At 34.5% G+C, this 14567-nt stretch overlaps 2 protein-coding genes across 3 annotated transcripts; both read left to right on the top strand.

Annotated features, from left to right (window-relative positions):
- The first annotated feature begins 2664 nt into the window (after positions 1-2664).
- Positions 2665-4294, top strand: LOC116022988. Its single transcript, XM_031263916.1, has 3 exons — positions 2665-3136; positions 3243-3569; positions 3692-4294. Exons 1-3 carry the CDS (start codon positions 3024-3026, stop codon positions 3738-3740), a joined length of 489 nt encoding a protein of 162 aa, XP_031119776.1. The 5' UTR covers positions 2665-3023; the 3' UTR covers positions 3741-4294.
- Positions 4295-12334: 8040 nt separating this feature from the next.
- Positions 12335-14311, top strand: LOC116023295. 2 transcript variants are annotated; one of them, XR_004099403.1, is made up of 3 exons: positions 12335-12510; positions 12652-12849; positions 13865-14311. XR_004099403.1 is itself a non-coding variant. In XM_031264289.1 (3 exons), exons 1-3 carry the CDS (start codon positions 12444-12446, stop codon positions 14018-14020), a joined length of 327 nt encoding a protein of 108 aa, XP_031120149.1. In that variant the 5' UTR covers positions 12335-12443; the 3' UTR covers positions 14021-14311. The 2 variants fall into 2 exon arrangements, 1 of the variants encoding a protein (XP_031120149.1); XM_031264289.1 differs by having other exon boundaries at positions 12746-12849.
- The last annotated feature ends 256 nt before the right edge of the window (positions 14312-14567 follow it).

Below are 14567 nucleotides of genomic sequence, written 5' to 3'. Positions count from 1 at the left end.
ACCGTGGACTGGGAACTTAACTATGTAGGGTTCCCAACGGTGTTGGAAGGGTTATGTGACGCAAACTGGGTAAATGACAGTGAAGATGTCAGTTCAACAAGTGGATATGTGTTCACTATGTGTGGGGCCGCTGTATCGTGGAAATCAATGAAATAGCCCTGTATTGCCAGATCAACTATAGAAGCAGAGTTCATAGCGCTTGGTCTAGCTAGCCAAGAGGTTGAGTGACTAATAAATTATTGACAAATGTGCCATTGTGGGGTGTCTAACACCTTCAGTGCCTATACATTGTGATTCCCAAATTACCATTCGTGTTGCAAAAAATAGTGTCTACAATGGGAAAAGAAGACACATATGAGTCAGACATGACTCTGTATGGCAGTTAATTCTGAATGGGGTTATCACAATGGAGTTTGTGAAATATGAGAGGAATATTGAAGATCCACTCACAAAAGGCCTAAATCGAGAAGTCATCCTTGAAACATCAAGGGAAATGGGTTTAAAAATTAATGAGGTGAGAAATGCATGATGGATACCACTTTGGTGGTCAAACAAAATCATGGAAAGACTTATACCAAAGTTATATAAATAAATGGCCATAACTTACTCTGTAACCTTCTACAGGTGGTCTATGTTGAGATAGACATGACAAGTTAAGAGTCTATATAGAGTTAGACTTAACAGAGACCCATAAACAGTCAAAGCGTTTGACTATGTCTTGTTAGATTGAATTGTTGTCGTCAATTTTACAACAGAATGCAGCTACCACCTGATGGGTGTCGAAACTAACAAATAATAAATACTTACTCTTATGAATTGTAATAGTGATAAGTAAGGTCGTATCCACAGAGATTGGTTAGACTTATCTTTAGCAATAGATTTAATAAATACTGAAATGAGAATCGAAACTTAAATAGCAATAATAAAATGAAAAATAATATCAAATAGCAAATAATTATCAAATAAATGTCAATAGAAAAAGGTATCCAACCCAAGGCATAATATCAGTTTAATTCTAACAAGACAGATATTGATATGCAAGCCAAACTACCTTTACTCTTTACTAGATTGGTTATGATTATTAACAAGCTCTAACAACCTGTCTTTCCTTACTTCGTCGGTAATTAAAACAAGCTCTTTAATTACTTCCCTAGCTAATAAACAACCCTAAACAAGCTCTTAGGATTTAATTTACTACCAGCATTATCGAATTAGAAAGACTACCAATCCTAGCCAACAAACTCATAAGCTCGGTTCATTTAAGCTAGACTATATATCTCCATAACACTATATATCTCCATAACACAAACTGAAAATCAGTTATAATCAAATTGTGCTATTTGCTACTAACATCAAAACACTTAAACAATTACGGATTCAAGGTTCTGACTAGCAATTTAATAACTTGACAATTGAACAGTGGACCCTATTGCATCAATTAACCAAGCATTAATTCATATATATATGAATATAACAGAAGATATATAGATAATAAAGCGCAAAGAATAATTTAGGGTAAATAAAGCTTACTGGTCTTGTTGAATCAAACTTCCATAATCCTTGAATTAGAAAAAATAAGAACTCAGCAGTACATCGCAAAGTGTTTACAATATAAATATAAATTGATTCTAGGAAAAACTGATTGATTTCTACTGAAAAGTGCGTTCCTATTTATATTAATTCATTGATTTCTACTGAAAAGTGCGTTCCTATTTATATTAATTCAGGCTTTTCTACTGAAAAGTGCGTTCCTATTTATATTAATTCAGGCTGAATTTCGTCCGCACATTCGTAGTAATAACTTGCGGCCGAAATCTGTAGAAAATCCCTCGCCGCACACGCAGTCCCGATTCGCGCGCAGCTCGCGGAAGACTTCGCAGAAGCAGTTGCAAAAATCGTTGAACCAGTCGGCTGCTCTAATATTGCTATTTGCGTACAAAATTCAAAGAAAACAAAGGGATTGTTTAGTTTATATGGGATTGGGCTGCTGAACTAAAACAACTAAAATAATTAACGTAATTAAGTTGGGCCCACTAATTAAACAATATAAATGATTGGTCCAAATCATTAACTAAGCTTAATTATTTAATAACTAATATATTAATGCAAAATATAAAATAAAGTGTAAAATAAATATAATGTAAAATAAATAAAATTAATTTATTATAAGAATTAAATATAAATAAGTATAAAAATAATGCTTATCACCACCGCACTACTAGTGATGCTCTACTGTGTCCGCCTAGCGGCGGTGAGGTCAGGCCGTCGTGCTAATGGCGTGAGAGTGGTGACGGTAGGTAAGACGAGCTCGTCTCTCTCATCCGCCAGGTATATTGGACACAACTATTTTGGTGAAAAATATGTTCAAGAGATAGTGTCCTAGGTGCTTGCTCCATTTTCCCTTCATAATAATTTACATTTTGAAAGAAAGAGTTAATACCAGCCAAGGTCCCTCGAGTATAGTGGTTCCGCCACCTATGGTCTTAAACTTTTAAATCGACCCTCCGTGATCCTTCGAGTTTCAAAATCGACTTGTCATAGTCCTTCTGTTAAAATTTTCCGTTTCAGCCATGATATGTGAGGGCAAATTAGACTTTTAACTCTCCCAAATAAAAACCTTGAGCGATTAAGGTACACTCTTGCCCAAAAATCAAGCGTCGACGCAGTCTTGTTCATTCAACGACCAGTCAACTCCTCGCACCCGAGGACGAATTTGATCAAATTTTCCGCTCTTTAGGGCTTTCCCTTGAAGATTTCGGGATTCCGACTGATGCTTGGGAGGCTTGGAGATGCTTCTCAGTTTCCAACAGTGTAAGGAGCTCTAGAGTTACGCGTAGTGGGGTTTTGGACGCAGATAAGCTGGCTGATAGTTTTGCTACTAGAGCTGTGATTAGGAATGGTGATGAATTGGAGAACCATTTAGATGTTGCTGGGTTGGACACGAAGCTAGGGCTAGAATAGGCGACGAAATTGGAACCATAGATGAAAACTTGTACAAAGACGGTGGCCGTAGAATTAAGGGCATGAGGCCGCTGATCTGGTTCCCTTCACTCACGAACAAGGTCTACACCGGCGACTTGCAAAAGCGTGTGGGCATCACTACAGGGCTATGCATTTTGAAGGGGTTACCAGGCAGGTGAAGCTCTGGCAGCTTGTGTATCTGTTTAATCTAAGAGTTCTGAGTGCTATTGCGAATTTGACTGTGTGAATTTGCTCAAATCTGAAACTACCCCCATTGCCAGGCTCAATCTCAATTTTCTCAAATCTGAAACATACTCCGGCATCTGGTTAAACGCTAAGGTGGCGTCGAGGTTCCGCCAGTACACGCTGGTGTACGATGCGCAGTGGCGCAACATCAGCCTCAACGACTCTGCCACCACGCAAGGCGGAGGGGCACTTCGGCAGGTAGCAGCAGAGGAAGTTGGCGCTGTCGCAGGTCGCGTCGCACTACTCCGGGAACCGCTCGCAATACACCGGCTTTGGCTCCACGATCACCTTCTCGCCGCTGAAGTGGGTGCTCATCATAATCTTCGTTGTCCTCGTCACATTCCATCTTTGAAATGGATTAGGTAGGGTTACTTTTAATTTCTGAGCAAAATGAATTGTTTTGGCTAGATAATAAATGAAAAGACTATTATGCCCTTATATTTCACGGCTGAAATGGAAAATTTTAACGAAAGGACTACGACAGGCCGATTTTGAGACTCGGAGGATCACAGAGGGTCGATTTGAAAGTTTAGGATCATAGGTGGCGAAACCACTATACTAGACGGACCTTGGTTGGTATTAACTCTTGAAAGAAATTTACAAGAAAAACTAAAAAGCTAAGAATGCTTGGTTTCTAGGGTTAAATGTATAATCTTGGTGTTTATTTTTGGATTTACAACTCCATGAGGACGTTGAGTGGCATTTTGTTGGGCATTTGCAGAGCAATAAAGTAATATCACTGCTGAGTATGATGCTATGATCTACTTCAAATAACCCAAGAATTAGCACTTAGTAGTACTTCTATTTTAATCGTTTAAAAATTATCTTCCATGATAAGAGAAGCCACCCTAGCAAGAATCTTGTAATCGACTCTGGAAATTGTGGTGATTGTTCCCTTATGTATTCTGTGGCATTTTGGCATGAGAGAAATGTACAGTGTTTAAAGGGATCTCGAACTGTGTATATTGAGAGTCCTTTCGTTCTGGTGCAAAGAGGACACTAGCTTTGCTATTAAAGAAGTTATATTCAATGCTAACTGGTCTTTTGTAAAGATTTTGTAAGCACCTGCTTAGTGTTTTGTTTGTTAGTTTGTTTGTTTGTTTTTGGGTGAAAATAATATTACTCCCTCTGTCCCATTTTACCTGTCCTATTTACTATTCATTGGTCAAACCAACTCTTTTTCCATTGCTTTTTTTTTAGTAATTTTTTATTATTTTTAAATTTAATTTTTTGTGTTTAATAGTACTTTTAATGTAGTTTCTAAATATATAAATTTTATATATTAATACTAAACTGAATAATATGAAAATTTTGATTAAAAATAACTTCAGTCAACTCTCGTTAAACGAACCAGACAACCAAAATGAGACGGAGGGAGTATAACTTATTAAAAAAAATCAAACTTCAAGATTGCATTTATATACCATTAGGGGATGAAATTTGTTAAATGGGATGATGTCCCAAAGAAGATGCTAACTATAAATGATTTGACATTTTGACTTGGTTTCACGACTCTGTTGCAGTGTTAGGGGAGTGATATGGAGTAAAGCATTGCACACTGAAAATTTATGCTTAATAGTTTTATGTTTAGAGTTGTAAGCTAAAAGCAGTGATGATTTTCCAAGTTGGACAAACCATTATAATTGGAAATGAGGATTAAGAAAAAGGTAACTTGCAATTAGAAAATTTTATATAATTCAGATTTTCCTTCGTTGATACTGTGCAAGTACTTTGTTAGCTGAGTAGCTATCTGAGTGTTAATAAGGATTTGTCTAAGGAGAATGCTAAAACAGAGTGTAAAATTTTCCCTTTTTTGTTAGAGGTTTCTCATTTTGAGTCATCTAAAAGGAGTAAGTGGATTATTCAAGTGGGGTGCTGGGAACAGTTGAGCATTTATTAGCTTAGTCTTATCTTTTTTATTGAGATTTGTTATTTGTATTTGACAAGGGATTAAAACTAATGGGTCTTTTTTTTTTTTTTTCTAAAAAAAAGATTAATTTCTTGATTGGTTTGAATTGTTACATGGGAATCTATCTTAATCAATTAGGCATCTAAACATTTAAAAAGTGCAATTAGACCCTTTAACATGTTATATTATTGGGACAAAAAAGCCCAAAACCTGGTAAATGACCTGCAATAACAGGTCATTTACTATTCATGGGAAAATCCAGCGACTGGCAACCGTCGCTAGTCGCCGGACTCCGGTGGAAGGCAACCATTGGTCGCCTTCCTTGCCTTCCTAGAAGGAAGGCGACCACTCCACCATGGAAGGCGACCAGATCTGGTCGCCTTCCTTGGAGAAGGAAAACAGTTTCGTCTTTTCCATTTAAGGCAACCAAATGGTGGAAGGTGACCAGTTTGGTCGCCTTCCATGGCGGAAAGTGATCATTTGGTCGCCTTCCACCGGAGTTTGGCAACCGGCGACGGTTCTGCCATCTATGGTTGCCGAATTTTTCCCTGAATTGTAGGTCATTTATCAGTTTTTGAGCTTCTTTGCCTAAATTTAACATGTTAAAGGACCTAATTGCACCTTTTAAATGTTTAGGGGCCTAATTGACTTTTCAAGTATTGTGTAGGGGCTTATTTGACTTTTTTTTTCCATATTTTGTTTAAATAATTAATAGTTGAAGTGCATTTTGATTGACTTGAAACACTACATAAACAAAGGGGTTTTTACTGTTTTTTTTCTTTGAAACGAAAACATCATGCATTAATAAAAGATCAGTAGCAAGCATAGAAAAAAGGGAAGAATGAGGCACATCCTTCCACTCTCTGCGATCGGCATTGATTAAGACTTCTCTAGCTAACGTATGAGCAGCCCTATTCGCAAATCGCTTAGCAAATGAAACATTAATGCCTAGAAGATCACTAGCTAGGTTCTTGATATCGTGAAGGATAAGGCCAAAAGAAGAAATGCAAGAGTTGTCGTTCAATCCTTTGATAACAAAATGTGCCTCAGACTCTACCAGGACTAACGGCGCCTAATGTTTTTAAACATTTGAGAACTTCTCTAAACGTCAAGGCCTCCGCTGTTTTGGACTGAAACAGTCCTTCCCATTTCTTCCGTAGAGTAGCCACAAATTGTCCTTCCTCATTTATGAGAATGCAGCCAATCCCCGTTCTATTAAGTTTGTTAACTAATGAACTTAATATTTTTTTATCATTGAGAAAACCACCCAACATCATTTCCTCAATTTAGTAGTAACAGTTGAGAGGTGGAAGGTTCAACTTCTAAACATTTGCATTTATGATTATTGTCCATTTGGCTGATCTCAAATCCTTTTCATTATGGCTAACTCATCTGGTTGATTGCTTAAGACCCTCCGAATTCATTATTTCCTCAACCACTTGACTAACTCCTTAGAAAAATTGAGTTTTCTTCCTTTGCTTCATGCTTTAGTGAGGTGAAAAGTCTAGCAAAAGATGTCGTATACTAATTGAACACTCGTAGGTGGAGTTTTGAAACTGAAGAAAAAGAAGAGAGCCCACTGGTTTTCGATCTCTACTCTCTGCTGTAAACATGCAAAAATATGTGAATGCCAATTCCCTTGTTAAATTTCCCAAATCCTACATATATTTGTGATGATAATCCTAAACCCTCATTTGGATTCTTATAATTTGGCATTAAATCAAAAGTGGCAGGACTAATTTTGTCATTACGCCCACTTCTCTATTTGATACTTAACTATTTTACTTTTATTCTTTTTTGTTTCTCTTGAACAAGCATTTTCTTTTTTTAAGCTACACATGAAGAATTTAGCAACTTAAAGCATCCATACAACACTCAAAATCATAATCTACCGCACGAAAGCTGCACGGAGAAACCCAGAAACTTCCGGCAACGACCATGCTCTATGCTAAATTAAAGGAAGAACACAAGATATCAAATAAAGAATTGAAAAAAAAAAATCTTAATGGGTAAACAAAGAAATCTGAGCAACAAATTAGGCCAAGATTCTGCTGCAGGATCAACTACAACTTCACAACAAATTTCAAAGTCTGTATTGTTTGTTTGCAACCTTCAGAGTTGGGGACCTGAAGAATCAGTAGCATCACAGAAGCAGCAGGAGGCACTTCCAATTGACAAAATGGAGACCTAGCTAGCTTATAATATATATTATATATTATATTATATTTTTTTTTTCAATTTCCTCCGCACCCTTCTACTCATATCTAATTAATTCAAGCTAGAAATGAATTGAAAGATGATCAACGAAACCCAGAAACTTCCTACCACTTTAACAACTTAAAAGCATCAATACAACACTCAAAATCAAAATCTACCGCACAGAACCCGCACAGAGAAACCTAGAAACTTCCGACAACGGCCATGCTCTATGCTAAATTAAAGGAAAAACACAAGATATCAAATAAGGAATTGAAAAAAAAAATCTTAATGGGTAAACAAAGAAATCTGAGCAACAAATTAGGCCAAGATTCTGCTGCAGGATCAACTACAACTTCACAACAAATTTCAAAGTCTGTATTGTTTGTTTGCAACCTTCAGAGTTGGGGACTTGAAGAATCAGTAGCATCACAGAAGCAGCAGGAGGCACTTCCAGTTGACAAAATCGAGACCTAGCTAGCTTATAATATATATTATATATTATATATATATATTTTTTCAATTTCCTCCGCACCCTTCTACTCATATCTAATCAATTTAAGCTAGAAATGAATTGAAAGATGATCAACGAAACCCAGAAACTTCCTACCACTTTAGCAACTTAAAAGCATCCATACAACACTCAAAATCAAAATCTACCGCACAGAACTCGCACGGAGAAACCTAGAAACTTCCGGCAACGACCATGCTCTATGCTAAATTAAAGGAAGAACACAATATATCAAATAAGGAATTGAAAAAAAAATCTTAATGGGTAAAAAATAAATCTGAGCGACAAACTAGGCCAAGATTCTGCTGCAGGATTAACTACAACTTCACAACAAATTTCAAAGTCTGTATTGTTTGTAACTACAACTTCACAACAAATTTCAAAGTCTGTATTGTTTGTTTGCAAAACTTCACAACAAATTTCAAAGTCTGTATTGTTTGTTTGCAACCTTCAGAGTTGGGGACTTGAAGAATCAGTAGCATCACAGAAGCAGCAGGAGGCATTTCCAGTTGACAAAATGGAGACCTAGCTAGCTTATAATATATATTATATATTATATTATATTTTTTTCAATTGCCTCCGCATCCTCCAACTCATTTCTAATCAATTCAAGCTAGAAATGAATTGAAAGATGATCAACGAAACCCAGAAACTTTCTACCACTTTAACAACTTAAAAGCATCCATACAACACTCAAAATCAAAATCTACCGCACAGAACCCGCACGGAGAAACCTAGAAACTTCCGACAACGGCCATGCTATATGCTAAATTAAAGGAAAAACACAAGATATCAAATAAGGAATTGAAAAAAAAATCTTAATGGGTAAACAAAGAAATCTGAGCAACAAATTAGGCCAAGATTCTGCTGCAGGATCAACTACAACTTCACAACAAATTTCAAAGTCTGTATTGTTTGTTTGCAACCTTCAGAGTTGGGGACTTGAAGAATCAGTAGCATCACAGAAGCAGCAGGAGGCACTTCCAGTTGACAAAATCGAGACCTAGCTAGCTTATAATATATATTATATATTATATTATATTTTTTTCAATTGCCTCCGCACCCTCCAACTCATATCTAATCAATTCAAGCTAGGAATGAATTGAAAGATGATCAACGAAACCCAGAAACTTCCTACCACTTTAGCAACTTAAAAGCATCGATACAACACTCAAAATCAAAATCTATCGCACAGAACCCGCACAGAGAAACCTAGAAACTTCCAGCAAATTTTCTCAGCTAATTCGAATCACTACTAGAAACCATACATTTATACTAGTTCAGCATTCTAGATTTGTACTAATAAACACACAGTTCATTGTAAATAGGCGAAATCTCCACCTCTAAAAGCATATAATCAGCGAGAAGTCAACAACTTTTCCAGAACCCGGGTGCTTATTCCCTCTCAACTCCACACTTGGCAAGTACTCCTTCACTCTACACTTGTAGAAAATCTTATATCTGCAAACCGATGCATGCAAATGTTAGTCTTAATTTACTACATAGTAACATAATATGCAATAAGTAAGGATCGTACTAACCTCCAGCTCTTAGTTGATGAAGGTTGAATTACCTAGACTGCTGCAGAGTTTACGTGAGTATTTTGTCTCTCACTTTGCTCAGCTATCTCTAGATGGTGTATGAGGAATGAAGTGTGAGCAGTGAGAGGAATTGTGTCCTTATATAACCACTGGCCATCATTGTGGTTGTCGTATATCATTAGGTCTCCTAAACCCAAACCAGACTTCTAAAGTCTAGCTATCAGGTTGCTAGTGTTGCACCACATATCAAACACTTAATATTATCATAACTTATCCTAATGTTATGGTAATGATAATAGGAAAACGTTACAGCAATCACACAAAAAAAATCTCAAAAATTTCTATACGCCTCTCCAAAGGCTTGTATCTATATATCTATATACACCGAGGGAAAGGGCTTGAGCTGACGAAAATTGAGAAAAGGGTACGGGCAATTCAGGCAGAAGCGAAGGTTTTCACGCACGTTATAATAATTTATAAATTTATAGATCATTTTACATTCAAAATAGTCTATTATTTATAGTTAATTATAATAGTAATAATAATTATCATATTAATATCCACTAATATTTTCACCCGCGCATTGTTTGAAATTGATTTTTTATAATATTTTAAGAATATTTAGATTGATATATAAATATATAAATTATAACAATGAATATTATATAGTGAATGAGTTGGATCAATTATATTTTTCTGATTTTATCTTTGCTTGAATTCGAAAAAATAATTGTCCAATTATCCGTGTGATGCACAAATAATTTTTTTTTATTACATATGAAGATAATAAAATAAAAAAAAATTATAAACAATTCTAATATTTAATTAAAAATTTAAATTTATTTGATTATAAAATTAGTGTAAAAGTATCACTCAATTAATTGAATAATATATGACTCGTTCGTCTGCAATTACCTTAAAAATATCAATATGTAATTATATTATTACTAAAATAATTATTAAGAAAACTTATTATTAGGCAATTATACTAATATCTATACAATTATACTTTTATAGCTTAAGAATATTTATTTTCACCATATCGCATTTACTTTTTTCCTCATCTTCCATATCTGAGTGAATTAATTGTAATTATTATAAAAAAAATTCAATAACACATGTTTAATTGTAATTATACTAACACTCTAGTTATTATTAAATTAATTAACATAATAATTATTAATCAATTATACTAATATCTGTGCAATTAATTTCATAATTACTATAATAATTATTAGGTAATTACTACCTCTGTCCCATTTTATGTGTCTAATTCGGTTAACGAGGCTTGACTGAAGTTATTTTTAATCCAATTTTTCATAATATTAAGTTTAGTATTAATATACAAAATTTATATATTTAGAAACTACACTAAAAGTACTATTAAACACAAAAAATCAAATTTAAAAATGAGTAAAAATTACTAAAGAAAATAAACAAAGAAGAAAGAATTGGTTTGACCAATGAATAGTAAGTAGGACAGGTAAAATGGGACAGAGGGAATATATTAATATTGTGTAATTATATTTTTATATGTGCAGTATGTGTGTGTGTGTGTGTGTATATATATATATATAATAAAAAAATTAATTGTAATAATTATAAAAAATAAAATTCAACCATCCATGTTTAATTGTAATTGTACTATTTTTATGTTAATTATTAGCATCATTTATCATAATAATTATTAGTTAATTATACTAATATCTGTGCAATTAATTCCTTAATTACCATAATAATTATTAGTTAAATATACTAATATTGTGCAATTATACTAATATACTAAGTGTGTGTGTATAGATTTAGGATCATATGAGATCACCAGTTTAGGTGAGATTGTAAGATTAAATCTTGTGCATCAGTGTAATAATTTTAATGGTCTAGATTGATTAAGATTTCAAGTTGAAGTGTGTGCGAATGGTGATTAAATGTGTGCAAACGGTGATTAAGTGTTTGCGAACGATGATTAAGTGTGTGCGAACGGTGATTAAGTGTGTGCAAACGGTGATTAAGTGTGTGCGAACGGTGATTAAATGTGTGTGAACGGTGATTAAGTGTGTGCGAATGGTGATTAAATGTGTGCAAACGGTGATTAAGTGTGTCAATGAATCTAGACCATTAAAATTATTTAGATTAATGCACAAGATTTGATCTCACAATATTTTAATGGTCTAGATTGATTAACATTCTAAGTTGAAGTGTGCGCGATCAGTGATTAAATGTGGGCGAGCGGAGTGGGGTGTCAATCAATCTAGAGCATTAAAATTTATTAGATTGATGCACAAGATTTGATCTCACAATTTAACCTAAATAGGTGATCTTATAGGAACCCTCCCATATATATATATATATATATATATATATATATATATATATATATATATGTATGTATGTATATATAAATCTATTCAAATGAGGACACCTATATTATAGATGATGCTTAGGCCATCCCCAATAGTCATATTGGACATAAAGTTTAAGGAAAGAAACTGACATGTGTATTGTTTATACAAATGGGAAGATGAAAAATAAAGAGTGTTTTTCTCCTGCAATGTCAAAATTTTGTCAGCCCTAGTGGGGCCTACCTGATTCCACAATAACTGCGCCCCACTTTCGTGAGGCGCAGATTTGCGCCCGCCTGGGCGCGTAAATTATCTTTTTTTTTTTTTTTTTTTTTTAAATTTTTTTTGTTTTTTAATTTTGTTTTATTTTTCCTTTTCTTTTTTTCCTCTACCCCTATTTTCTCTTTTCCTAATCACACTTACAAAATCTTCTCAAAAACTAGAATTGGAGAAGGCCTTAGGACAAATTTTTTGCATTGGATATAATCGATTGTGTAAATTAATGGTAAATATTAAATTAACTGATGGATTTATTCTTGCGCCTGTGTTGTTGTCTAGTAGGGTGGTGGTATTTATGTAACTATAGATGTGTTTTTAATATAGGTGTCTTTATTTTCGGCTGCTTATTAGGAATCCTATAGTCCACACGTAACCCCACTCTATCTCTCTCCTTTTTCAGTTTTGAACTCCAAAAGTTTTCCTTCGGTTTCTTCGCTTTGCAGTTGACGGTACCTTTCATGGCAGACATTGGTGGCAGAAGGCAAACAAAGCGGTCTGGAGAGGCGTTTGAGGCGCCGAGACGAGGTAGGTTGCTTCGGCCATTGATGTTCTTGCTTCTTCTTTTTTTTTTTTTGTTTTTTTTTTTTAAAGAATGTTAGGGTTTTTTTGAATATTAGTTGACCACAGTTCAAAATACGGCCTCCTATTAATTCGTGGAACTCATAGTGTGAAGGATACTTTGACTGCTGCTACTAGGGCAGTAGTTCCATTTCATCATACTGTGTGGTACATGACGGAGGGGTAAGAAATTTGGTTTTAGGTTATGCTCACTGTGGAATGGTTGTTGCTGCTTGTTGGATTGCAAAGCTTTCTACTCCTTGTCTAATAAATGCACTTGGCAACTATCCATATTACAAACTTAAGGTACATCAACTTCTTTTCGGGCATGCAATAGTGTGATTAACATTTTCTGCTTGAGACCATGCTCATTTTTCCCTTTCTTTTCATTCTCTACAATTTTTGTTACCCTATGGTGGGTTGTCTGGTGGATTATAACATAATGCTATTTGTCTCCTCTATTAAGCTGTCAGATATATGAGTGCTTAGTGAATTCTAATGTATTTAAAAAGTCATGTCATATTTACTTTAGTGATTCATAAAATTTGTTTCATTGGCTCAGATTGTGGGGTATTTCTTGGGTGGTGGTATTTATGCATTTTGCTGAAACGGAGAAAAAAACTGATTATGTATATGCAATTTTTAGTTCTTGCATTTGTTAGTAAATTGCACATTTGCATTTGTTAGCGAACAAATTGGATATTGTAATTAAATTGGACTTTTGCAATTACAAACTGATTTTTTTCGGCCATTGTTATTCCTTTTCATTTTTTTTTTTTTTTTTTTTTTTTTTTTAAATTTGTTTTTTTTAATGTCCTGTTGTTTCGTTTGTGGGTATTATGTATATGCAATTGTTAGTTCTTGCATTTCATAGTAAATTGCACAATTGATTTTCTGCAGCAAACTGACTCCAGTATATGCAATCGCAAAAGTCTAATTACAATGTATGCTATTGTTAGTTTCCAAATTACACCGTAAAAGTCAGTTTTCAAATTGTGTCCACGAATTATGTGTTTGCTAAACTATATGTGTTTATGTTGTGTGCACAATTGAGTTTTATGGTGTTGCACAGTGACTGAAAATTGTGTGCCTAGGTATGAATTGAATTTGATGCCTTGTTCGAATTATGAGTTGTTTTTTATGTAGTTTGTTAGTTGCTCTCTATTTGTCATTGATAATTTCACGTACACTCATCCCACTATGTTGAAATATGGCGATATCCCAGAAAATCTAGTATATATGTATTATCACGGGTGTGATTGTAGTTCAATTCTTTTTACGGTTGCATCTTTTAACGGTGTTATATATATGTTTTCTGTAGAAATTGTTGTTGCATGAATATTTCAAGTCGGTTGGTGAGGGTTTCAAGTCCGGTGTGTGCCTTAATCTGGAGACCAAAAGGATGTCCATGAAGTGGCGGGACACCAAGAACAAGGTGGACTGTGGAGTGTATGTTATGGGATTGCGATCTAGTTAGGGATGACAAATGAGAACTTAATCAGTTACGTTTACATTATATGAAGGAGATTTGCACAGTTATATATGTATGGCACACAACCTCCAGTCACAGAGACCTGTGTACGTGATTTATTCACAATTGTTAACTCTAGGTACGACCACTCTACCATTAATCACACAACCTAATCACATTATTCTCCTGTTCTCGTACGTAGATATAGCAACTCCAGGTTTTATGCTTCCTTATTACCTAATGTTAACTATATTAATTACAATCCTTCCAAAATTAAAATATCTCTCAATTGTCTTCTTTGCCCTCTCTTATTATTTATGGTTAGAATCTCACATTATTTTGGATACAATCACAACCCTTGATTGCACTTATTTGAATGCCTAGGATTTGCCCTCATTGTTTTTTAATACTATGTGTCCTCATATGAATAAGGGCATATATATATATATATATATATGCCACTGCTCCCGTAAGTCTACCCTCCTCAAGAACCCTAGGTGGGTTTGTTNTTTTTTTTTTTTTTTTTTTTCTTGTTTAAATTTGTTTTTTTTAA

This window comes from Ipomoea triloba, chromosome 6, assembly GCF_003576645.1.
Source record: "Ipomoea triloba cultivar NCNSP0323 chromosome 6, ASM357664v1".
NCBI lineage: Eukaryota > Viridiplantae > Streptophyta > Magnoliopsida > Solanales > Convolvulaceae > Ipomoea > Ipomoea triloba.
This window is presented reverse-complemented; position numbering and strand designations above follow the sequence as displayed.